Source organism: Azolla caroliniana, unplaced genomic scaffold, assembly GCF_043228905.1.
Source record: "Azolla caroliniana isolate FFs.n. ecotype wild unplaced genomic scaffold, voAzoCaro1.0.p SCAF_2, whole genome shotgun sequence".
Taxonomy (NCBI): Eukaryota; Viridiplantae; Streptophyta; class Polypodiopsida; order Salviniales; family Salviniaceae; genus Azolla; species Azolla caroliniana.
This window is the reverse complement of record NW_028230437.1, coordinates 4,284,843-4,311,805: the sequence shown is the minus strand read 5'-3', so window position 1 is coordinate 4,311,805 and position 26,963 is coordinate 4,284,843. Positions and strand designations below refer to the sequence as shown.

Here is a 26,963-nt window from a genome sequence, read left to right as displayed (position 1 = left end):
TTCATTGATCTAGGAGGAACTAGATTGTTGACCCTAATGAGTAAAATTTTGGTTTCCACGCAATGCCAATGCATCTAGTAGTTTATTTTGCCCAATATGGGACCTAAAATACAAGCAACCTTGATATCAATGCATACTCTGCCACACATACATGCACCTTGGAACAAGGCATTGCTATCAATGTGACCACTACCTTTTATAACCGAGTGCCGCCAACAAGTACCCACTTCAAAGGGTAGAACCCCTATCATCACTTTCCACATAAAGTTTCTTATGCAAAACAGCAATCAAGAATGCCAATGCAATGGGAAGATTTGCCACATTCATATCGAACTTGCTCAAATGCAATTTATGTGATTTATGTTAAGCATTGGATGACAGTACCTAAGCAACTCCACAAAGAATCCCCCAAAAGTAAGTTCAACAACCAGTCATAGATGTTCATCAATCCTCTTGAGGTAGCCCTGCAAACCCACTTTCCGACTCTTTTCTGATTTCACATTAGAATGACAATATCCTGCAATTGTACCTTTTCAACCCTAGAAATTTCGCACTACAATCTCTTAACATAATACAGAACACAGCCAAACCACTTAGACAAGTGTTTTATTTAGCTTTACAAAATGAATAACAATGCATAGATATTAGGGGAACATATAGAGTTTAGCTGGAAAAGTTGGGGAAACCATAGCAAGTGTCCATCATGGGGTATACTGCATAATTTTTAACTATGTGCCAATGCATTTACTCGAGCATTTGCTTCACTAAATTTTGCATATGACAATTTATGGAAGTCAAATGAAAAAATTAGCAAAACCATAGCAACTGTCCATTATGTTAAAAACGTCACTCTTACACATCATACACAACATGGAGCTCCTCTAAACAATTCTTAATGGTTTTTTATCCATTGATAGACAGGTTATACGGCATCAAAAAAGACGGATAGGCAGTGCCTATATCCATATTTACACGACTTTTATATCCCGAGAATCAAAACCTAACCACCAATACCACATATATACTGCGTCCCCAAGGAAGCTAAGCAAGCATTTTCTAAGAAATGCAATTATCCATACACAGATGATTTATACAACAAAAAAGGCCTGAAATATCCCTGAACTTATTTTCTAAGAAATTTTGGCTTTCATGGTTCTCTATCACCAATAACTTCATCTTCTCATCAGTGGAGGTGATAGACTATAATATACCTAATGTTTTCCGAAGAAGTTCAATAGCGACATTTGTTTTTCTCCAGCAGCCATAGATGCTCTTTTTGATTTCTCATCCGGAGAGTGTTTTCTTTTCATACCTTTCCCATCGTCGTTTATATCTTCCTTATTCAAAGACTTTATACCCCTTCTATCCCATCCAAGACTAGAAATTTTTCCATCCTTTAAAGAGCATTCTAGTTTTATACCATTCTCATCAGTTGTGTATTTCTTCATTGGAGACTTTATACATTTTCCAGCACTAGAACTGTTTTCAGCAGGTATACGCTGGTCAGGAGAGTATTCTCTTTTTATACCTTTCCCATCAGTTATGTCTTCCTTCTTTGGAGACTTTAAACCCTTTCCAACACTGGGATCATTTTCAACCTTTATACATTCGTCTGGAGAGTTTTCTCTTTTTATACCTTTCTCATCAGTTACATCTCCCTTCTTTTCCTTTCCATTAGAAATACTGTCATACTTTATAGACTGGTGGTCTTCCTTCATTTCGAATACCTTCTCTACATCATTTCCAGATTTGTATAGAAGAGGATCTTCATCTGGGTGAGTACTGCCAAGAAACGCCTTTATCTCTGTATCATCATGTAGAAAAGATCCATGTGGAAGCTTCAGCCCATTCAATGGTGGTTCATCTGAAATCTTTGATACTAACTTGTGAGCAGAGTTTTTGGATTCCACACTTGCATCATCATGCTGACCTGTACATCGTTGCTTTTGGAATAATGTCAATATAGAGTTTTTGGTTTCAGTCACAAGCTTCACCTGTGCAAATTTAAATTCCAAACGAAAGACAAAAACAAAACTTCAAGTTACAGAAGGATTCAAAGTATGAATAATTGAAGATGGATGCATTACACTTCCTTCATGATGCTCAACAGATTCCTCACTGAAAGATGCTTCTTCGGAATGCTAATGTATCACAACTTCAGAGATAAATATAGGCTCATGTTTCACGCATTATATTCCATACATTGCACCAAACTACAAAACCATCTTCCCCAAACAGGCAAACCACCATCACCCACATACATTAAAGCCTATCCCTCGTCTACCATCCATGTCATTGGTTCCATTTGAGTTGGCTCACACTCTCTTTGATTTGAGATGTGTGTCACTGGGGCACAAGCCAAGGATTCATCATCTTTGCATATTCCGTCCCAAACAAGTTTCCGGGTCTTAAGTGTCATACTCTACTACAATGCACCACAATTACCTTCAAATTTGCTTTACCCACATTGTCAATATGAGCCCATCTATCCATGCAAATTTCTTTACCATCATAATTTAAACAATCAATCAATCACAGTATTCATTAGGAAATTTCTTGAGAGTCACTAATTAACTCCACACATACCATGGAAAAATGTTTTGCTTTGATTCTGTAAGTCAGAATTGACACCCGAGAATGATAATAATGTCTATACATCTAGTTATTGGATTGGTGGTTTTAAACCGTGGCTACAAGTTTGATCCTCCCCATGGGTTCAGCACTATTCAGTCTCCTGTGGCCATTAATGATACATGTATCTCTCTGTCAATCTTGTGATACAAGAATCCGCAAAAGAAAACTAGTTATTACCCTAAACAAGTCTTCCACAATAGAATTCGGAAATGTTTCATAGGAACTAATCAAATAAGGTTGAGGATTGGGATAAAAAATTTAGTTTCTATCTAAGTAAGGCATTTCTCTTCGTGTTTTAATTCTAGGAAAGGTCCAATGGATGTGGAAATAAATATACAAAGTTGCTTGCCTATTATATGCATTCAGGTCCATCAAATAAATATCTCATGATAAAAGAGTCCCATGGATCTTATTCAGTCTCCTGTGGTCGTTAATGATACATCTACCTCTCTCATGATACAAGAATCCCCCCCAAAAAACTAATGATTACCTGAACAAGTCTTCCCCACAATTAGAATACGGAAATATCTCATAGGAAGTAATGAAAAATAAGGTTGAGGATTATGATAAAATATTTAGTTTCTATCCAAATAAGGCATTTTCCGTTCGTGTCTAAATTCTAGGAAAGAGGGTCCAATGTGTGTGGAAATAAATATTCAAAATTGTTCCCTGTTTTATGCATTCAGGTCTATCAAATAAATATCTCATGATATAAGAGTCCAATGGATCTTATTCAGTTTCCTATGGTCGTCTCCATGGATCTTATTCAGTTTCCTATGGATCTCTCTTTCACTCTCATGATACAAGAATCCCCAAAAGAAAACTAGTGATTACCCTAAACAAGACTTCCACAAATAGAATATATGGAAAAATTTCATATGAACAAATTATAAGTTTGAGAATTATGATAAATATTTAGTTTCTATCCAAATATGGCATTTTCCCTTCATGTCTTAATTCTAGGAAAGAGGATCCAATGTGTGGAAATAAATATTCAAAATTGCTTGCCTGTTTTATGCATTCAGGTCCATCAAATGACACCTTGCCAATTGCTGGATTGACAGCATACCATACCTGGTCATCATATCATATATGTTATCAATGTTGCCAATGACTTAGCAATCACTAGTGCATTTAAAGTGCCAAATGCATCAAGATAAACCTACCAAATCTTCCAGATCATAGGGCTGCATAAGACTCCGAAGCGAAGGCAAAGAATTATCAGGATTCAACCACTCTTCTATAGCTTTCTTGCTTCCCAATATCACAGGCATCCTATCTGCATTGACAAGATGAGAACCATCCTTAAAACATCAAACATCCAATGCAACAGAAGGATGGCCAAGTCCCAAAGACAGAAAATTAGGGTAATGTCTTATCACATCTATGATTTGCATTCCCCACTTATGCATCCACCATACAGACACATTTTACTTTGCTGCTCCAAGTCTGTACATACAGTCAAATATGAAAAGGAATCAACAAAACCTATAAAAAGCAAAAGAGGCGAAAACAAGTAAGAAAAAAAACAGGAAATAGCGTGTCCTGATCTGGGAGCATACCTAGAGATACGTCCCTAGCATCACAAAATATGTGAAAACAAAGCAGCAATCAACAAAGAGAAGAGGGAGAAAAATAAGGAAGGAAAGGACAAAGGTAAGATCACATAAAAAATGCATTGAAAACCGAATGCGATCTTCAACTCTTCAGAACCTTGTTAAAGAAGTGCAAGATCATCATTAGCTGGTACTCAGTTCATAACAATATGTGAAGCAAAGACTGAGGTTCTATTGCATATTAGAATATAATATGCCTCAAACTGTCTAGCAACAGGCAAAGAAAAAATAAAAATAAGAAGTCACATTTATAATAGAGAAAACATGAAGTTGTTGGGGCATTTTCACTTTCTAATAGCAGCTCAACAGCAGACGGATGATAAGCTTATATAGAAAATAGAAATTCGAAATGGATATACCTAGTAGAAATGTATTACCACCCTTGCAAATGACAAAACTAATGGAATTTCACACATTAAAGAATCTTAGATGACTAAGATGGTACAAAGGTATATAGTTTCTGTCAAGAACGTGATAAGCCCAACTAAAACTTTTTCAAACCATCTCCAATAACTCAATTACATCACGCCTTCATTCGCGATGTGCTGAATCGACCCAATCTCTTCTTAATTGGACTAAAATGTCCAATCAGAGCATTCCAATGTGCGAGTGTTCTCTGAGCATGAATAAAAGAATGCTAATGTCAAGATAATGGGTTGCTCAAGGCTCACATGCTCCTGTGCAGCATGAAATGATGGAATCCTTAAAGATCTCACAATGAGACAAATCCAATATGCAATTGTTCTCTGGGCATGAATAGAAGAATGCTAATGTCAAGATGATGGGTTGCTCAAGGCTCACATACTCCTGTGCAGCATGAAATGATGGAATCCTTTAAGATCTCACAATGAGACAAATCCAATATGCAAGTGTTCTCTGGGCATTAATAAAAGAAAGGCAAACTCGAGATAATGGGTGAAAATAGGATATTACGTGATAATGGGGATTGCTTAAGACACGTGCACAGTCAATGTGGAAATGACAGAACCATAAAGGCTCAGCCACACAATTGAAATTTCCAAGAACATTGTCCACGTATTTAATAGCTTGTAACTTGCTAGAAATTTCAAAGGTACCAATGCTACACACCCTAACAACAAGGCCACTATCGAATGGCCCTTTGCTTTATATCATCAAGAGAATAGTGTACGTTACTTCTGGTTTCAAATATTTGTCCATAATCATTAAATCAGAATGCAAATATGTTTAGTATGAAGTGTCACTACACATTAGCCACCCACCCTATCGGGAGCCTAATATTCAGCATGACTATGCTGGAAAACTTAACTGAAAATAAAAGTTTTATGGATATCTCTCTTTTCTCTTAATGCTGCTCGTATAGTCTATAAATTAAAATGAGGTGGTGGATTTTCAGTAAGGAGCCCATCAGAGGTTTGTTGTATCTCGATTTACATGAAAGGGAAGTGCTAATTCTTGTTTTATCTTATAACACACCATATAAGAACATACAATTTTATCTTTTATGATGGCTTAAGTGCTCAGTGCCAACCAGACATTATTGCTTGCCAATTCCCCTCTAAAAATGCTTTCCCAAAATATTCAATCACTTGAATATGTAGATTGTTGATAATATTTTCTGTTTACTTCTCATATACCCTTATAAGCCAAGAATATGCTGGCCTCACATACACTGCATGAATGGACTCTTCACATGAGTGATTGTTTTATGCCCAATTTTTTGGAGATTCAAAAATGAACATATATTTATCTTTCGATGCAAAGAGTGGGTGCATTACATGTAATTACTCTAGAGAAGCCACCACTCTTATGTTAAAAGGCACAAAGGGTATAGATCAAATGAGGAAAACTTTTTCAAGGGCAATTGGAGCTCCCTATGTCTCTTTAAAACAATAACAAGTTGTGCACTAAGAGCTCAAATATGTTGTATCTCCTAATTTGAAAAGAAACAAAAAAAATTCTTTCTTACAGAATCTTTGTTAGAAAAAACTTATTTCTATTGATAATATCAATGTGTAATAAAGCAATTATCTTACCATGTAGCCACTCTAACGCCTTAGAAGACTGTGTCGTTAATATTGTGAAAGTATGAAGGACTTCACCTGTTTTGTTTATCAGAACAAATATATTAGCAATCAATCCTTAAAAGAACATCTGAAAGGACAAAGACATCAATGATTGTTAATATTTTCGGAAGTCATCTATAAATTTTCAGAATAGTCAACAAGTATGTACAATAAAGTCACATGATATGGAGATAAGTTGAGCATCAATACCTTCACTATTTGTCCAACAGTCATATAGACCAGCAAAGACAAGAGGACGTCCATCCTTAAAGTGGATATAGTATGGTTGTTTCTGTGTACCATCCTTTTTCCACTCATAAAACCTGGGAAGTGAAGGTGAAATAGTAATGAGAATTTCATCATCCACTGTTTGGCAAAAAGGTACCCCCATTCCCAAAGATGCAGGATAGATGTTGAATTAGTTGCCAGTTGGAAGTATTCATAAGGGAAAAACAAATAAAACGTGGCCATTCCTATGAAATTCCAAGAAACTGGTAATAATTCCTGAACATTTCCTAATACTTCATGAATGAAAAAAAAAATTTAATCAAAATCAAAATCAAAATTCCCAAGAGCTGGTCTCACATGTGCCACACTTATAACTCAACATAATAGCAAAGAAAAAAGTATACCCTTCAGCAATTGCAAGACATCGACACTTAGGCAGCAACCTACGGAAGGAAGCCTTTTCATGCACTGATTCCGATCGAGCATTGAACTGCGCAGATTTGTCATGAAAAGTTCAAATGCTTTTGCACAAAAACATTAAAATCTTTAAGAGTCAATTAAAGGCTATTGATAAGTAAAAAGCAAAATGAATGCAATGTCTAACCATCATGGTTGTTTACGTACCCGTATTTAACGTTTAAATACGTATAGTACCTCATCATTTGTATAGTACGTACCATAGATTGACATATTCGCATTCGTGGGGGTTACCATACGAATACATACAAATACGTATAAGAATACATGAAAAAATATTCGTTAAAAAAAAAGAAAAAAAAAGAGTTCCTTCTTTTTAGTTTCTAATATATATATCATATAACAAAGAGATTTTCACATTAAATATGGGATATTTAACTTGACATTAAAAAGGAGGCTTACAATAAATAATATTTTTATATAATAAATAGAAAACTTAAAAGTTAAAAGTATTTTTTTTTTAATAAATATAAAAAAATAATAAATAATAAATAAAAGGTTCATTAATTTCCCACTTTACTCTCCCACAAAAATTGATATTTTTATCTGTTATTAAAAGGGAACCTCATACTAATAATATTTTTATAATATATATAAAACTTAAATGTATTTATTTTATTTTTTAATAAAACGAAAAATAAATAAATATATGTAAATAAATTAACTAAATAAAAGGTTCCCATAAATTTCATATTTTTATTTCACATTAAAAAGGGGAACTCACACTAATAATATTTTTATAATATTTATCAAACTTAGATGTATATGTTTTAATTTTTAATAAAACAAACAATAAATAAAATTTATGTAAAATAAATAGAATAAATAAAAGGTTCTCACAAAATTTTATATTTTTATCTCACATTAAAAAGGGGACCTCACACTAATAATATTCTTATAATAGATGAAAAACTTTAAACTATTTGTTTTATTTTTAATAAATAAATAAATAATAAATAAAAGGTTCATTAATTCCCCACTTTTTACTCTCTTGACATTAAAAAGGGGACCTTAGACTAATAATATTTTTATATATAATATATAAAATTATTTTTTTAAATAATAAATAAATAAACGAATGGTTCTGTAATATTCTTGGGGTCATTTTGTATTCTCGAATTTTATGAATATTACGGATGTCGAATATTACGAATTTCACGCATGGGTCAATCTATGGTACATACTATACCTCAATGTTGTTCAGTCAAATATCATGTACATTTGTCCAATACGGTATTTAACGTATTTATAAAAAAACAGGTATAATACGTATTTATAAAAAGAAAATGTAAGTAAAACCCCAACAAAAAGCAAAAGAAAAAATAGATTTTAGTGAAAAAGAAACCAAAGGAAGGAAGAAAGAAGAATAGAAGAGATGACGATGAAGAAGATGAAGAAGAAGAGAGAAAAGAAGACATAAACCTGTCCTGACTCTAAGTGTGATAATCGCAAAAGATAGAAGAAAACAAAGAAAAGAGAAACCTATCATGAGAGTGATAATCGTAGACTATTCCTCAATCTATGAATAATGAAGGCATAATTGTAAATAATTACAATTTGAAGTAGAACATCGTGATACACACTTACACTAATTTATACAATAAGGGAATGTCGACATCCATATTACTACAAGTATTTTAGGATGTGAAATGTTCAAATGTCTTATATACATTTTAGGATGTAGAACTATATTGTACATCACAAAATTGTGTAAACAGAGATGTTTTTTACAATATTATAGATATTTTTTGGAAAGGTAAATAATTTTCAAATTTTAGAAGTATTTAACGTACTATACGTAAAATACGTATTTTATAAGTATTTAACATATTAAGAAAACGTATTTAACATATTTTTAAATTGGGACGTACTATACAGGTATTAATACGTTATATACGCATGGTATCCGTACCGTACCTAACAACCTTACTAACCATAAATAGAAATGAAACGCTTGCAAATAAATGTGACGTTTGACCATTACTTGACCATCAATAGGAATCCCTAGTAGAATCACAAGCCAGCCAATGAGACAATTCAGAAGTACAGGAAGAAACAACTCTAGGTATCATCAAATAAAAGGTTCGGTTCGGTTATGTTCAGGTTTCAAAAAATTTAAACGGTTCAGTTTCAAACCGTTTCGGCTTTGACCCTCTTAAACCAAACTGTTGCCGATTGTTACCCTCTATAATATTGTGATGTGCATGTGTCACAATATATATGTAGCATATAGAGTTTGAGAATAGTTGAAACTTCAAACAAAGACAAAATCCTATGCATGTGTCGTAAAATGCCCCAAACTTTTTTTGAGGACGATGATTGATTCTTCACAGGGGACTTTATGTCACAACTGTAACCATCATGAGGTCATTACAAGTTGCCCCCAGTGTGAGTGTACAACCATATTGTTGAGTGAACATAGGGGTGGACATGCACAGTAACCTTTGTGAAGGGTTAGTATACAAAGGCATGTTCTAAGGTTGGGAGGACAAGCCTAACACACCACTTGTGTTCGCCCATTCTTTGAGAAACAAAAAGGTATTGGAAACTGTTAAAAAGAAAGATTACATATGCATACTGCACCATTAACATTGAGAAAATAGTACTATCTCGATGATAGATGGAAAGGAGAGAAAAACAATTGACAAAGGGACAAGTTAAAACTACCATTCGGAAATGATCTGGCTTCTCACTTTTTTTGGTAAAACTTGGAACCAGACCCCATTTCATGTAGTGAACAACGAGACATTTGCTGTCTTCCTCTTGATGATAACGCACTACAGGCATGTAGGAACCTGGTGATACATTGTATGACGGACAAAACCTGTAAAGGCAATTTATATGAGTTGTATATCTGTAAAGACAAGTGAAATATCTGAATAACTACTACAGAAAATGTAGATTCATCAAAAACCATCCTAGATGGCCAAGGAGCAATACATCATATGATAAAGAACAACAAAAAAATACATTCATAAATAAAAATGAACAAAGAGAAATGCATAGTATGATGGATGAAAGCTTTAAAGACAGTGCACGGATACATCCAGTATCTGTTGCATCCCAGTTGGTGGTGCCAAATGACAAGAAAATGAACTGGAACTATTGGTTAAACAAAATTTTCCTAAAATATGAATTCACCATGTATAGAAATACAGAAAGACATAATTATCAATAGAAAAGAAGTTTTAGACTACAATTATCATTGATGGATAATGACAGTCAGACTTATGCATTCTACCAATTGTTGCATTCTTCACATGCCAGGTACAATGTGTCTAGACTATGTGTTGATGGAAAGCCCGTTTAGTTCATTCATTATGAAGAAGCGCATTGATCATTTTTCACAGATTTTTAGCCCTATATGCCAACATTCTAGGCAAGTTTCCAGTTATTTGGAAGATGATTTTACAGAGGATGAAACAAAGCTAGTGCTTATCATCCTCCAGCTGTAAAAAAGTTAGGATGAAATGGTGTTATGAATGAGCTAAAAAAGCATTCAGAAATTTACAGATTGTTGAAGATTGCTCTCAGTCTGCTATTTTAACAGGTATAGCACAATGATGAAATGCCCAACTCGTTGGAAGGTCGGTTTATCGAACATTTTCGGAAAGTTCCATTATCTTCCTTCTTTAATCAATAGCAAACTATTTAAGTAATGGGTTTCTTCTTTTAAAAGCTTATATGAAAGTCATTGTCAACAGCCACATGAGTATCTTCTTTTCTTGATGCATCCTAATGGCTATGGTTTTATTCAGGAAAAGAAATCTGAATTAATATTTTTTAGCATAGAGATGGCCATAAACAATACCAATGAATATGGCTAAGAGATTGCTATAACAATTAGATTTATTGAAGGCTTATGTCCATCTCAGTTGGTCTTTCAAAGCCAGTCTTATGACAAAATATGTTTTATGCAGGAGTTACCCCTTAGCTCAATCACTGAGGTAGAGTTGTCCCTTAAGTTCTCTCTCATTTGCTTCCCATGGCTAAACCACATCTAGAAATAATTCCCTTGTAAAACCAAGGTTGTTGGCAGTGATGCTTGAAGCTTTGTATGTGTAATGAAAAGGAGTATCAAAAGTACACACTTGATCATACAGTTCAGTTCATGACGTGGATCTGGACGCAATTCTGTCCTGAGAGAGGTTGATGTGATTTTCCTATGGTTTCAACATTGTTATGTGGGCATTGGCATCCTTTTCATACGTTGTTGTAGCATTATTGATTCACAATATAAAATAATATTAATGTGTTTTATGATGCCTTCAAGGATGGCTAAATACCTGGAGAGTGTGTCATTGGCGAATTTTTCCAATGTCTCCTGCCAAAAACAAACCCCAATGGCTATTTAGGGAGAACTCCATTACAAAGCATGTGGGGGAGGAAAATAGAATAAACTGAACCAACATGGGAACTGTAGCGATGTACGAAGAGAATTTTAGGTGAAAAGGAGAGAGCTCACAAAAAGAAGAAGGAAAATTAGACAAGAGAGGAAAACCAATTGGATTTCGGGGGTTGGTCACCACAGAAATTCCTGTCAGTATTTTAGAGGCATCTCCCGAAGATTTCATCTGAGGATAGAAGCTCTATGAGATTCAACTTTGCTGAAGAAGTCAAAGACAAAAGAGGGCATCATCAAGGTCATTTCAATGCAGCAAACAGATTGATTTTGGGTTGGTCACTCTCCATAGAAACTGAGGTCAGTATTTTACCTAGAATCTCCTTATTGCTATATCAGATTAAGCTAAGATTCAACTTGCGTATAGCGGACTTTATAAACTAGATTTCAACACAAAAAAGGACAATATTAAGACCATTACATTGCTTCGACCAAACTCTTCTCATATTGCAAGTTGAATAGAATCTTTGGATCTGTTGATAGTATTCCAAACCTAAGTCTTTGAAAAGATCCCTGATTGGACTGAGACAGGAGATAAGTAAAGGATGCATACGGTTTTCTGCCACTTACATGAAGAGGGCAAGAGTCAATTCAAAAATGGGAAAATTCAGAGCTCTAAGACTCTTGATGTAAGTAGTAGACCCTTATGCCACTTTTACTTATCTCTTATCTGATCCCAATCAAAGATGCTTTCAAAGACTTATGTTTGAAACACTATCTACAGATCCAACGTTCTTGTTCAACTTACAATCTGAGGAAAAAAATATTGTAATTACATTGATAATGGCCTCTTTTATCTTTGGCTTATTTAGTAAATTAAAGATTGCAGAAACCTCTATTCGTACCTTGAATCTTAGCTCAGATCTGACATAATTGCAAGGGATGCAGCTGGAATATTGACAAGGGTTTCCACAGTGATAAACCAAAATTCAGCATGTTTGCTACAAAGAAATGACCTTGATACTATCCTCTTTCTGATTTACTTCTTTCGCAAAAGTTGAAGATTTAGAGCCATTTATCCTCAGATTGAATCTTAGCTTAAATGTAATTGTAAGAAGACAATACATCCACAATACCAGCAGAGGTTTCTGGAAAGATCAATCCTCCAAAATCTTTCTAATTTTCCTCTCTTCTCTAATTTCCCTTCTTCTTCTTATGAACTTTCCTGTCCATCCAGTGGCACATTCTATAGGAATTTAGCTACCTTTTGAGGCATCATAAAACACATTAATGGTATTTCATCTTGTTAAACAAGAACGTCAGGACATCAATTATTAACATCCTTTGCAGTATCCATGAAATTTACATGCCCATCTGGAGACAAGTTAAGAGAGGATTGAATGTTTACCTTTCTCCTTTCCCTTGACCATCCCTTGATTAAAACTAATGAAATCCACCATCCATAACATTGGAACTGATGTTATGTCCATCGTAAACTCAATCCCATCACTTTGCATGGGGAGATATTCAAAAATATATAACCTTAATCCAAAAATTCCCACACATCCCTGGGTTTTCTTTTATTTACCTCAACGCCCTTCAGTTTTTCTATTTCAGCAAAAGTCATTGGTTGAACTCCAAATAACAATTATATGTGCTATTTTGGGAAATTTTACAAATAATCAATTCATCCAAAACAGAAAAATTGCAAAGAGATAGATAGATTATATTATCGTCTTCGGAGGTCAAATATGACCTATTAGACCAAACTGAGGGAGAGAGAGACAGAGAGAGTCTGGATATACAGATCAAATATCCCTAACAACGATTGCAGAAAAGAAAGATTATACACAGAAAGAAAGAGATGAGGATTCACGATTAGAAATCCTAATTTTATATAAAGATTTTTTATTTTACAGATAGAAAATGAGAAGCAGGGAGTGTTTCAATTCATGATCAGAAACCCTAAACACTGATGAAGAAAAAGAAAAGATTACAAACACACAGAGAGAGAGTTACATACCGTTCAGATTGTATGGATTTGAGTGGTGCTTTGAGGCCACAGGAAGCAGAGATTTCTTCAGGTCGGACGGTGCAACGAGCTCTTCCACACATGCTTCTTTCTTTCTTTCTTTCTTTCTTTCTTTCTTTCTTTCTTCTTCTTCTTCGCCACACAACGGCTATGCTATGGTTGCTTCTTCGCCTTCTTCTTCGCCAAGTTCAAATTTGTAATATTGCAGGTAAAAAAAGCTCTGCAGAATAAATTTTCTGAGTCATGGATGGGACCCAAGGACACCATGGGATCAATCGAATCGGGCATCAGAGTGTGACTCTCTCTCTCTCTCTCTCTCTCTCTCTCTTTGTCTTGACAGATTGATCGATAAGTTCGATTGGTCGGTTCAATAGTTTTCGATCACATCTTAACGATCCGGAATCTCTCCGACACATCGATTGATCGATCGATCGATTGAATCTTAACAATCCTTTCTTTCGTCGATTGATCGATTGATCGGCCAAATCTTAACGATCGGACACCGAGTGTGACCCTCTTGTCTCTCTCTCTCTCTCTCTCTCTCTCTCTCTCTCTCTCTCTCTCTCTCTCTCTCTCTCTCTCTCTCTCTCTGACGGATCGATCGAATATTAATGATCGGACACATTCACGTTGCCTCAATCTAGACACTCGTAGATGCGAGCGAATGGCAGATTACTGAACGTGCCAAATGTTCGAGTCGAGAGCAGAGAGTCGACATAACATTATGTTTGTAAAGATGGGTTGTAATATTATGTATGATGTGTGAGCCAAAGTGCCATTGTTCGTGCCAAGATTGAAGTGCCATTGTCTGTTTCGAAAGAGGGGGGGTGTTAGACCATTACACCAAGCCATGCAATTCCCAAACCAGGAGTGGTCCAGTTCCCGTGTCATAGAACTTCACAATTATGTAACAGCTTTATTGCAATACCATGCACTCCCACCCCCAATCAGAACAAACGTTGCGCAATCAAACCTTATTTTGCTTGATCCCCATACTACATGACCCACAACAACTCACATATAACCCAAGTAGAGAACAAATGATAGGCCAATGAAGCTGTGTTGAAGGGGTCAAATTGAAGAGATTTGATGACTCATTGGTGATATGAGGTGGCTCTCGTGACCATGTGGGAGAAGATTGAGACATACACTCTCATGGAAAACTAAGAACTGTTCGTTGTGAAACACGAACATGTCTCGGATCAGACTCCTCAAACTTCATGGTAAAATGAAGATGAGATGTCTCATTGGGCTTTGGGGTAGGTCATATTGAACCATCTTTACTTCTCCTTTTATTAGGGGTTTGTTAATATTTGTTTCTCAAACAAGCAAACAAATGGGAACCCTACATAAATTTTATAGGCTACAACCTACAATGGCCTCTTAAGAGACATTAATGCACTTCTTCCTCCCATACTCTTCCTCTTCCTCTCTCTCTAGGTAAGATAGATCATACATATTTGACCTCCAAGGATGATAATAAAAGCTATAGCAATCTATCTACTATACATAGATGACATTGGCATCGTTAGCGACATGAATGCACTTCTTCTTCATCGTCATCTTCCTTCTCTCTCTCAATCTATAGGTCCCATAGGTCATATTTGACCTCCAAGGATGATCATAAAATCTATTTATCTATCTACTATAATAATAAACTTCTTGATATTTCTATAAGCGTGAGGATTTTATGGCAAGATAAACCTTCTAGGATGTTCTAGGACTAGCTAACATAAATGCAACCCCTCTAAAGGCTATAAAGCTTGATCGCTAAGATTGCCCAATCAAATTTTCTTTTATCATTCACTTCCATTGACATGCTTCGTGGAAACCATAAACCAAGAATGCATTTCTCATCCAACTCCAATCTAGCATAGACTCCCTATTCTATAAGGTAGTACATGACTACCTTCATATGATAGGGAGTGTAAAACACAAAGATTTTGAACAAAGCCCAACAAAAAATGTGACAAAAGTATTGTTATGATTTTATATTATTGATAAAAAGAATGGAACAAGGGTTCCTAACCACATTGAACACCCCTAACAAAAGGTCAAGAGATGAGCACAAAACCCCGACATTATCATATATGATCAAATGGTCTTTGTCTTATATGTAGGAACTTCGCCGGTTGGTTGATCCAAAATACAAGGTAGAGTATCAACAATTTATTTGAGATGTCATGTTGAAGGGGTTCTCTAATCCCTTTAATTTCTTAGGTTCCCATATTGTCATGTGTTCACATATGTCTGAGGTCCTTATGGATTTCACTCGAGTTCTCTTTAGGGGACCGATAACAAAAGAACTAAGAGAAACAACGACAAGAGGACAGAAATGAAGAAACATGGATTCAAATTCCCCCTTTCTTTATATATTTTTAAAAACGACACGAGACATGTTGTAGAGTACAAATGCCTCTTCACACATCACAATGCAACATCCCATGCATCGTGCATTGTCAATGTCATTAAGTGATACACCTTATGAAAAACATGTGTCACTAATTAGTAATAAGTTGTGTTGGTAGCAATTGTAAGGATATCCTTTCTTTAAACTGAGATCAATTTATGACATAAATAATAGATGTGCTAGGGTACAAATTTATGAATTGGGGCAATTAAATGATTCTAGAGCATTACAACGAATTCTCTCGTGTAAGAGTTTATCCACATTATATAAATGATAGTTTCCCAAACTTTTTTCTTTTTTCTTTATGTCTCAAAGAAAATGAAATATGCGGTGGACAACTATAACAATTAATCCTCATCAAAAGTCAAAATGTTTGATAAACCTATACATAAAACATTTCCCTCAATTTGATGATTGGATCCTAGGCTTGTACATGAGGATTGGTGAGTCATATATAGTTCGCATAATCATGTTATTTAGTTGTAACTTGTGAGGTATGAATATTGTTTTCATACCAATCTTCATTTTTACAAGGAAGCACAACTGTTTTGTGCTTTAAAGAAGTTTCGACCTTTCATTATTGTAGAGATGGTTATAATACCAACAAACTTCATTCAAACGATGGACATAGATGTTGAGGAATCATGAAGATCAATAGTCAATAGGTGCAGATATGACGAAAGGTAACAAAGAGAAGTTTGTGGTAGATCAATGGAACCTATGCTTGCATTGTTGGCAACCGAGGAAATTAAGGGGGTTAGGAAATGAAGATGTGATTATTGTTGCATGTGCTCCCAACAAAGCGGGTAATGTTGGACGAGGATAACAATGAACAAATATAGAACATAATACATCAAATCAACTTCTATGGTTAAGCTCAGTCCTTAAATTCCACTCATGAGGCTGAAATGTTCAAGTCTCAACATTTTGTTTATCCAATGTATCATTTTACATTTTGTTTGTAACTCTTGATTATCTTATAAGTTATAACTATATGATATAGCAATTTGTTCTTCATTTCAATATGAGTTTTCTATAGTATATTCCATTTAAACCTTTCATAATTTCAATTGACATAACAAAACCATGTTTTAAATGTTTTATGTGTGGTCTTATGTGTGGATTGTATACTATCATTGTTTTTATTGCAAAGTGTGTACAAATATTTTGTGATTGTTCGCAACTTATATGTATTTGATGGTTACGGGGAATATTGTATTTATATTAAAAAAATAGGTAACTTCTCAATAGATTTGCATAGTGATGACAACTTGATGTAAAATATAACTCTTATGAGCTCTTTTAAACATAACGTGTTAAAAAACATGCGTTAAAATAAAACAAGCCATTCATGGTAGTTGCGTTCAAAAACTTGCCTTGCCAACTGTGTTTTGATGATTGTTAAAAAATAATAGGTTTTGTCATGCAACCGTTTGTTGTTATATGGACAGCAATTGGCCCCCTTTTTTTATCTAAGGTGTCACACAACAATAGCCAATATATATATATATATATATATATGAAAGCGACCTGTAAACAATAGAGTATCTATAGATACTTAGAGTGTACATAACTTGATTTGCATTTCACCTAACTAATGGGACGCAATATTTTCTCAGGAAAAAAACAAGCCCTTTATAGGGATGTTTGTCCTCTTTAATCAAGTCTTTAAAAGGGAAGTTTGCAACATTACTCATACATTATGCCATTGTGTTTAAAGGACATGGATCTCGTCACGATCAAGATAATTCTCTAGTGCACAATATTGAAGAGGAGTTTTATACAATCAACTAGCAAAAGCAATGTTTCCCGAGAGAATCTTTGGTTTCCCGTACAATTGAATAATAGAGTTATTTAAAGTTGTCGATCACCAATACCTCGCATAACTTCTAGATCATGTTTCAACTAATCAATCTTTAGACTATGTTTTTAATAAGGCGTATTTGCATCGAGAAATTGTATTTGTTGACATTGGTAAATAGATTCAAGTTTGTGCATTGTTGTTTTCCTAATTGTATGTAGATTATGTGTTTGGAACTTTTTCATTTTTGTGGTCTACATTATGTTTTTGAACTTTGTGGGTAATTGATGTTCTTTTTAAACCAGTAATGTTCTAATTAGATCATGCTTTTGCCAACAATCTTCAAGTCAATAATTCAAGTTTTCGTAAGGCAATGAAGTGTGTGATGTTCTACACAATTTTAATGGTATATTCCAAAGTTCATTTTGGACGAATTCGTCGACCAATATGTAGAAGTATTTGGAAGTGGTTAAGTTCTCATATAAATTGTGGAACAAACAATTATCATTAACATGTTGCAACTTATACCTAATGGTAGAGTATAAAAATTGATTAGTGCTTTAAAAAGGGCTAGTGACGGTAATGGATGGTTAGTATTGGTATTATAAGAGTTTATCCTTAGAGGCTAGTCTACAAAAACAATTTAGAGGCTTTAGAATTGTTTCCGGACTAAAGGTATTCTAGAGGTTATAATAATAGTAAAGCTTTTAAGTTGATTATCACTAAGTTTGAGAAGTTAATACTTGAAGGCTATAAGAAAATGGAGAACGTTCAAGTTTTTTATACCTTCTGAAGGGTGAGCTTCTTGCGTTTTTTTATTTTTAGTAGACTGATGTTTTAAAATGGCCGAAAAATGGTGCGAAAACTTATATGGCCTTTTAAGGATACATCACCTATAACAAATGGCCAAAAGACAATTTTTGGTGAAAAATTAATAAAAAAAACAAATATTTGCTTTTTTGGAGCAACAAATAATCAACTCAGTAAATAAATTATATGCATATTCAAGTAATAGAGATATTGTGGAGTATTCATTTAACATTAGTATAAATACCTTGGAAGTGGCTATACTAAAAGTCTTAGTTAATTGGATGACTCTTGCTATTACACATAAAAAGTTTTACAAGCACCTAAAAGTCAGTAGAACGAAACATTTAGTTTTCGTACAAGGGTTTAAAGGTGGAAGCACTAATAGTATGATCCCTCATTGGATGATGGACTTTATAAGTTGAACCTAAGATGTAGAACTATTGCCTATCTTTCTTGAGTGTTTTGTGGAGTAGAACTATCATGAAGGTGGTAATAATTCGCAACGTCATGGAGGAGGCCATCATCTAGGCTTATTACTTCAACTGGCACGAACCCAAGGCCATCTGCAATGGCCAAAAAGATGGCTCGCATTTGCATGCAAAATTCTTCCAACTCTATGAATCCACTCTTGTCAAAGTTGAAGGGGCCAAAGTCCCACTCATACGAAAATCCGTTACCATCGTTAAGATGAGATGTAGATGAGGAATTTAAGCGTATGTGTGCATGCTCAAATACTGTGAGTAGCTCCGATCGTGATAAGAGGTAATCTTTGTCAACATCTGCACGTCGAAATCGCCGGCCCATCGCTGCGGAGAAGGCTTCACCATCCTCCAAAAACTCCCTCACAACCCCTCCATCCAATAATAACACAGGCATCCTTTTCTTGATATCATATGTGTGCTTAGGTTTGTTTATATAGTAGAATACGGGGACCTCATGTCATATGGAGCAGTTGGGTCGCTTTTGAATGATTGTGTATAAAATATGGAGAGACCTGATGTCATATGGAACATTTGGTTTGTTAAATGTTTCATGTGCACCAAACCTTTCATCTCGTCTAACCAATTTGTGGGACACATGCATGTTATATGCCATCCACACCCTTGAAAACCACATGACCCCATTTCAAAGCACATGTCATTTAAATAATGATATTCATTTAGTGTTCACGATATTTGGTTGTCATAAATGGGAATTAGGCCTTCATAAGGAAAATAGTTGCAATAATAATAATCATCCCTTGATTTGAATTTTTATTACAGTGCTTGTGAGGTTAACAAATTGTGTAAACACCCCAAAATTACTTAGCATTAAGCAATAACATTCATGCATAATTAGTAACAATTTTAATTTATTCGGCTCTACAATGACATTAATTAGTACATGATTAATATAAGGATGAACTAGTTCATGATCAATATGCCAACTAATTGATGAGCAAGTCTAGTTAATCTATTGCTAACAACTCTCAGAATGTATACCTATGACACTTTCTTTTAGAGTTAAGAAGTATAGTTACATTAATTTTAGGCATATATATTGCAATCATGGAGATTAAGTAGGCACCTTCCTAAATGTGCCCACTGACAACTAATCATTTAAGGTCTCTACAACTAATCACTGGCATTATTGTTCACTAGCATTATTGTAATGACCAATGTTAGATGCTAATTTTAATGGGTTTAAGGATAGGATAAATGGAAAACAAGTTATAATAGGCCTTGGGAAAAAGCTATGTGGATTGGGAACACCTAGGTGTCAAGAATCCACATAGTTTGACTATACATGTAGAGGGAACTAGCTATCCCCTTTTACAAAACATGTCATATATGTTGTTGAGACCTTTTTGACGAGGGAAAATATAATATATGTGGTTTACTTGGCTTCCAAGGTATAATACAAGATCATGTTTAGTGATATACATTGCTAGATTTTTCGTATTGGTCTTGTGCTCCACTTGGGGCTAATAGGTGTGGATAAGCAACCTTAATCCATTATTTTTCCTAATCTTTTAATTAACTATTTATCATTACTTCCAATCATACTAATAACTATATTGACATACTTCACACAAGGAATGAGTGGGACAATGTTAGGTAGAGTATTTCCATGCCTCTTATCGAGTTGACATGCCTCATTTCAGGACATTTACGATTACATGAGGAAAGAAGAAGTCATCATATTTATTACGCTAATCATGTAATTAGAAGAGTGCATTAATACTAACACTATATGCCTAAAGTGATTCATCATATTATACCACATCATTGGTAATGTAATAAATTATACCACCTCATGTTTGTGCACCACCTATAGTGTAACCTCACAACGATAATAGAGAGAACTAGAGCCTTAATAATTAAAAAGCCAAACAATGCTCATTGGTCAATATTTCCTTGAACAAGAAAGGGTCTCTTGAACAAGAATGAAATAGACATGACAAATGTTGAATTCTTCGTATTCCAAACTTGGATGCAACTATGTGGTCGTTACCACATAACTTCACATGCATCAACGTTGTAAAGAAACTTATTGAATTATAATGCATATGGGCTTACAAAAGTGAGTAATGCATATCAACGAACATAACAATACTTGCAACTTCAATTGAATGCATGTCATATCATACATATTGTGTGAAGGGGTCCATTGAATAAATAAATATATCTAAATAACCATGTACATACTCATACACTCAAAATAATATACTAACTTTAAAAGGGCACCTGGATATGACTCTCTTTTAATTGGTTGAAATCAAATAAAAATATTCAAAATGTTCCGAGAAGTTTCAAACCAATTTGTTTACAAATGCTTCTAGTTTTCATAACTCTCAAACTGTTGCCCTAACTTTTATTAAGCTCCCAAAAGAAAGAAATCATGGGGAATAATTTCCCCCCATCTCCTTCTTCTTTCATTGTATTGGGTCTTGACATTCACACATTGTATATCGCATTTCCTAAAGTGCATGCCACATCGGTTTATGAAACTCATAACCTCATGTTCTCCAAATGGTTGGCACGTGGAAAGTCGGGTTTACTATGTGCATTTGATCAAAACACGTACAATGCACGAGACTTCAGATATTGGCCCCTCATGAAGTACATGTTAACTATTTTCTATTTAACATTCCCAAAGTTTGAGTAAGCATGGACTTTGTTATTCAAGTGGGGTCAATAGGCTCACGTTTAGGATTTCCACTTTGTAACTATTGGCATATATCATGCTTCAAGTGGTTAAACTTTAAAATGTTTTCCTATTAACGATTGGGGAAATGTAATACGTATTTCAACTCTAATAGGATTCATTACTTGTTCAATAATCATAGTTTCTTCCACATCAAAGACACTAGAATATCAACATATGGTGGAAAGGTGGCATAGACTAAGATTTTATTTCTTCTTATGTTACAAGGCAAACCAACTCATTTTGGAAAGTGGGCAAATGAGAGGAGCATTCATTCTTAGCAAGAAACAATCCTATGACCCACTTTTCCATCCATCCCTTGTCTACTTTTGAGACATGGGCGATACATCCTTTATGAACATCACTTGGACTAAATTTGATCCTCTCTATCTACCCATCCAACATTCTTATAAAGTTAACATCGTACATTTCCCCATATGTGAAATGAAAATTGGCATCTCAACACACTCTATACATACCGTTGGGAGGTGATTTTGACATAATTGCTTGCCTTGTTTTGTCGGTTGATTGCGTTAAACAATTGGATATTTTGTTAGTGGAATAGTATGTTATTAGTTTAGGTTGTTAGGCTAGCATAACTCCGTGCATCACATTGGTTGCCTTCCCATTACATAATTACTCGATTAATTGGCATATTGCATCGATAAATTAGTGAGAGTGATTGGATGTAAGAGGGGGGATTCCTTTGTTAGTTAGCTGGTTAATTTGATTAAAGGTGAGGTGATTAATTAGGTGTGCATATTATTTCGTCACGACAACATATTTTTATTAGGTGCTAAGTGATAAAGATATGGGTTTGACTAGGTTATTTTATTAGGCAACAAAGATAAAGAACATACTTTTACTAGGTAATAATCATATAAATAATACCTTTATCTAGTGTGTAGAAAAAGGCTTTCGCTTGTTATGGTCTTCGAATGAAGAAATATCGATCCATGGCATTCTCTTTGGATCACGATTTGTATCTTTTGATTTCACGAAGAGGAGATTTTTGAAAAGACATTAGATACGTGTGCAAAGTTAGAAGGAAAACATTCCGAAAGTAAAATGGTCTATAAATTTTTTTGTTTCATTTTGGCATTGTTCACTCAATTTACTTATGCTTTTTTCCCTAATGAAAAGCTTCTTTTCTGCATTTAAAGCCTTATGTCAATCCCACTTTGATTAGTCTTTCACACATAGAGATTTATCCATTTAGAGGGTAATCACACATTCTCTAATATAATTTTGTTGTTCATTATCAAAAGAAACGGAAACACCCATGCACACGCATAACATTCTCTACTTTATACATTGAAAAATAGATAATTGATCAGAGATGCATAGTCAGTAATGGCATGAGTTCACATATAACACGTAGGGAGAAGAACACATTAAGTAAAGAATAACACAAAATGAAAAGAAACACCTTTTGCTACAGTTACGTGTGTGTACAACAATTGGACATTATATGCACTCACTACAAAGTAACCCCCATGCTTTAGCTATTTCTAGTCTTGATTGTTGAACAAGCATAGTGTTCGTTGAATGTGCGGCTTTGACCAATCGTGACACACGCTTCATACTCACATACTTCTTTATAATGTTCATCGTGATATGATGTAATTGCCGACATGTACACGAATCTCGAAGACATACAAATAGGAATGTGGAGGCTATAATATTAGAAGTATTTGTGTGTGTGTGTGGTGAAGCATAACATGTGCAACTACGTTTGAAGAAATTGCATCACCTGCTTGCCAAAAAACAACAAAAGGCATAGTAAATATAGAGAGCCTAATAGGTGACAATTGATAATGTATTGGTACGTACAAAAGGTTAAGGATGACACCTCATACACATTGATAGTGGATTGGATAGTTAAGACATGGAAATAAATTTAATATAAAACTATATGCAAATAGAGGTTCTCTCTTTTTGACAAGAAGATTTGGTAATGGAAGCTCGTGTAGGTAAGATGCACACTTTTGGTTCAAGTATCTTGTCTCGTGTCTCGTATTTCTACCTTCCCCTTCATCTCATTTTGTTGATTTCATGCGCATATTTCGAAGTTTTGTGTCAATGAATATACATAATGGATTTAACCAAGCTCAAGTTCGTACATATTGCACATTTATGTTGTTGCATATCATTGATAATGATAAAAAGCTCCTAATGCGCATGTTCTTAAGCATACATCAATTGACACTTAGAGACCATGAGTTATGAGCTCAATCCCTACAACCCCCAAAGGTATCACATTAAATGTTCCAAGTTCATGGGTGTACTTAGTTTGGACTTGTTACCATGTGGGTTCGCACATGTAGATGAATGTCCGATACATACCCTTCTTTCCACCGACATAGTTGTTACCATTTCACACCTTCATTTACTTTGGGATGTTTGAGGTTGGTGAAAAACAATTAATGCATGGTACCATTGCCACGAGTATGATAATCAATAACCATCAATGTATTACATTGGCCACACCATCTTTTATGAGATCAAATATGATGGTGTTATGCAAGGTGTTGTTGATATGTAGTTGTTAGAATTTGAAAATCACTACCAATAAAAGCTAAAATGTAAAAACATCAAAGCTACCTCTTGCATTCTTAAGAGTGTTTGAACATGAGACTTTAATGGAAATATTTTAAAGTTCTTTCATGGCAAATGTAATGTCTTGTGTCCTCTCCATTGAATACTATGTCCCTATGCCAAAGGAAACAAGCTTATGAGTAACATGGGTGCTCTTTGCAGAGGTACAACGTCCACACTTCAAATGACAAAGTAAGAACATGGCATTGTGATTCTAGAACATGGTCGAATTGAGGTCACATATTGTCTCATATAATAAAACAAGTGAAAATGAAATGAGAGAAAGATGGGGAGGGGATGTCAGAGGTTTGGACTTTCAAAAAGTAACAAAATGAGAGAGAGAGAGAGAGAGAGAGAGAGAGAGAGAGAGAGAGAGAGAGAGAGAGAGAGAGAGAGAGAGAGAATCCATCTAAAAGTCATGTGACCTTACAGTTGTAACACTTTAGGATTGTATAATACAATATCCTTTTACAAGAGAGAGAATCCATTGAAAGTGTACATATATATAACGAGCGAAAATGATGTTAAGGGAAAACAATGTGCTCATTCACCAAAATGTGGTTGAAACGTTGAATGATATAACACGAAATCAAAAGGCGGCTGGCTAGTGACTATTGAAGAGATTATCGGATCATCGAGCTAAAAGATAAGGCTTGACTAAAAACTGAAGTCATCAAGTATGACATTGGATGACTCAGGGGCTGCCACATCGCCACACTACTCCAATATACTATAGCTTTATCTTGATATCGGGATATCTGTTTGAAACATTCGGGGTTTGTTTGTTAAGATATGTTTTATTCTCTTAGAAGCCCAAACCAAAACTCCTTTTTTTCAGAAAACAAGAGAGAGAGAGAGAGAGAGAGAGAGAGAGAGAGAGAGAGAGAGAGAGAGAGGTTCACATTCTTTAGTATAGGAACCAATCCGAACTCGTCCCACAAGATGGTCACGTTTCGTGATCCAATAAGAAGTCTCTCTCGCTCTCTCTCATTGTGTGTGTGTGGGGGGGGATATGTCATGTTTTCTCATGTGGACCATTAAGCTATCCAAAATCCCCACTTACTAGATAATTAATAATAATACTAACAATTTTATAATAAAAATAAAACATAATAATTTTTATAGCTCTCATTTTTATAATAATAATAGTATTATTATTAATAAAAAATGCTAACAAAGAACAAGAATACTACTATTAGTACTTCTACTAATAACAATAATAATTAAAAAAAACTGCTATTAGTACTACTAATCATAGTACGTAATATACTCGAATGCAAAAGAATGCGTATGTTATCAAAACATTCTTATGTTTTTATTTTAAAACACTTTTTTACCTTATAATAATAATAAATACAAAAGTATTGTATTTACCATACTTCAAGGGTGTTTACCATACTCGAATGATTGAAACATTCGTGAAGGGGAGAATGCACGTATGGTTCTAATAATAATTATCTAAAGAAAAAAATGTTTTTGGATTTCGTTTTCAATAAAAAAACATTAACGAAAAAACATAAACACAAAAGAGAACTCGCAGAAAAGAGTTGTTTTGAGATATTTATTATTTTGAGTGGCATGTGACGTGGCGGTTGGGAAGCCTACTCATGACGTGGCAATAGGGGAATGGGCCCACGTGGCAGTAGCTGATTAGGTTTCCCTGTACGATCCTTATCCACACAGAAAAAAATGGATAAATAAAAGAGAGGGGATTTATTTATTTATTTATTTTCCCGATTAATTAGCGTAAAAAAAGCCAAATTAAACAAATAAACAAATAAAATAAATACATAAATAAACAAATAAATGGATAAAATAAAAGAGAGGGGATTTATTTATTTTCCTGATTAATTAGCGAAAAATAAACTAAATAAACAAATAAACAAATAATAGAAAAAAACAAAAAAAAACAAAAAAAAAAAACAAAAGAAATAAATAAAATAACATTCTTCTCCCGGGATTGGCGAATTATTTGAATAAAATAAAGACGATAAATAAAAAATAAAATAGATAAAAAAATAAAAATAAAGGAGCTGGGATAATGAGATTTAAAAGCAGATAATTACAGAAAAATGTACCCCTTTCGTTAATTTAAATATTTCCGAAGAAGCAGAGCAATAGGGGCATTTTCCGAAATAAGGAAATCTAGAGAGAGAAGGAAGAGAGAAATCTAGAGAGAGAAGGAAGAGAGAAATCTAGAGAGAGAGAGAGAGAGAGAGAGAGAGAGAGAGAGAGAGCTTGGCGCCTCTCTCTTCTGTGTTTTCTTCTGTTTTTACTCTCATTTTTAGCTTCTTTTTGTTGCTCTCTCTCTCTCTCTCTGCCTTCTCTCTCTTCTCTCTCTCTCTCTCTCTCTCTCTGTCTTGGCGCGTGTCTTGACTCAGCAAACACGCTCTCTCTCTCTCTCTCTTTCTCTCTCTACTTCTCCAGAAGTTACAAAACCACCACAAAGAAAAGAAGTGGCGAGCTCTCCATTGATTCTCTCTCTCCCTCTCTCTTTCTATTTTCTCTGTCTCTGTCTCTGTCTCTGTCTGTCGGTCTGTCTCTAGGGTTTTTTCTTCACCTCTTACCTCTCAAACCGCAAAAGGGTAAGTAAGGGGCCTCATTAATCCGTTTTCCAGATTAAATTTGATTTTAATCCTTGCGTATATCCTGTACATCCTTATTGCAGAGAATCCATCCTCTCATTTTGCTAATGAATGTATTTCTCTTTTTTGTTTGTTTTGTTTTTTGGGTCTGCAGATTAATCAAAAGAGAAATCTCTCAGATTCTTTGAAGTGGGCTCTT

At 34.6% G+C, this 26,963-nt stretch overlaps 2 protein-coding genes across 5 annotated transcripts; both read right to left on the bottom strand.

Moving 5' to 3' along the window:
* Nucleotides 1-1,037: 1,037 nt before the first annotated feature.
* On the bottom strand, nucleotides 1,038-13,638 carry LOC147867160 (embryonic stem cell-specific 5-hydroxymethylcytosine-binding protein). Of its 4 annotated transcripts, XM_087314942.1 has the most exons (9): nucleotides 13,366-13,638; nucleotides 9,668-9,824; nucleotides 8,990-9,004; nucleotides 6,928-7,013; nucleotides 6,506-6,618; nucleotides 6,266-6,331; nucleotides 3,801-3,913; nucleotides 3,643-3,708; nucleotides 1,038-1,994 (listed from the first exon to the last, which is right to left on the bottom strand). In XM_087314942.1, the coding sequence occupies exons 1-9, from the start codon at nucleotides 13,455-13,457 to the stop codon at nucleotides 1,212-1,214; spliced, it is 1,491 nt and encodes a 496-aa protein (XP_087171068.1). In that variant the 5' UTR covers nucleotides 13,458-13,638; the 3' UTR covers nucleotides 1,038-1,211. The 4 variants fall into 4 exon arrangements, with proteins under 4 accessions (XP_087171068.1, XP_087171069.1, XP_087171071.1 ...); XM_087314943.1 differs by lacking the exon at nucleotides 8,990-9,004; XM_087314945.1 differs by lacking the exon at nucleotides 13,366-13,638 and having other exon boundaries at nucleotides 8,990-9,059; nucleotides 9,694-9,810.
* Nucleotides 13,639-18,839: 5,201 nt separating this feature from the next.
* LOC147867159 (uncharacterized) lies at nucleotides 18,840-19,271 on the bottom strand. Its single transcript, XM_087339665.1, has one exon. The coding sequence runs from the start codon at nucleotides 19,269-19,271 to the stop codon at nucleotides 18,840-18,842; it is 432 nt and encodes a 143-aa protein (XP_087195791.1).
* Between the last annotated feature and the right edge of the window lie 7,692 nt (nucleotides 19,272-26,963).

Coding starts and splice junctions, on each gene's coding strand:
- LOC147867160 (XM_087314942.1), bottom strand. CDS start 13,457: ATGTGTGGAAGAGCTCGTTGCACCGTCCGACCTGAAGAAATCTCTGCT. Junction 9,825..13,365: donor AAATCCATACAATCTGAACG/GTATGTAACTCT, acceptor TTGCCTTTACAG/GTTTTGTCCGTCATACAATG. Junction 3,914..6,265: donor GGCGTTAGAGTGGCTACATG/GTAAGATAATTG, acceptor TTGTCAATGCAG/ATAGGATGCCTGTGATATTG.
- LOC147867159 (XM_087339665.1), bottom strand. CDS start 19,271: ATGCCTGTGTTATTATTGGATGGAGGGGTTGTGAGGGAGTTTTTGGAG.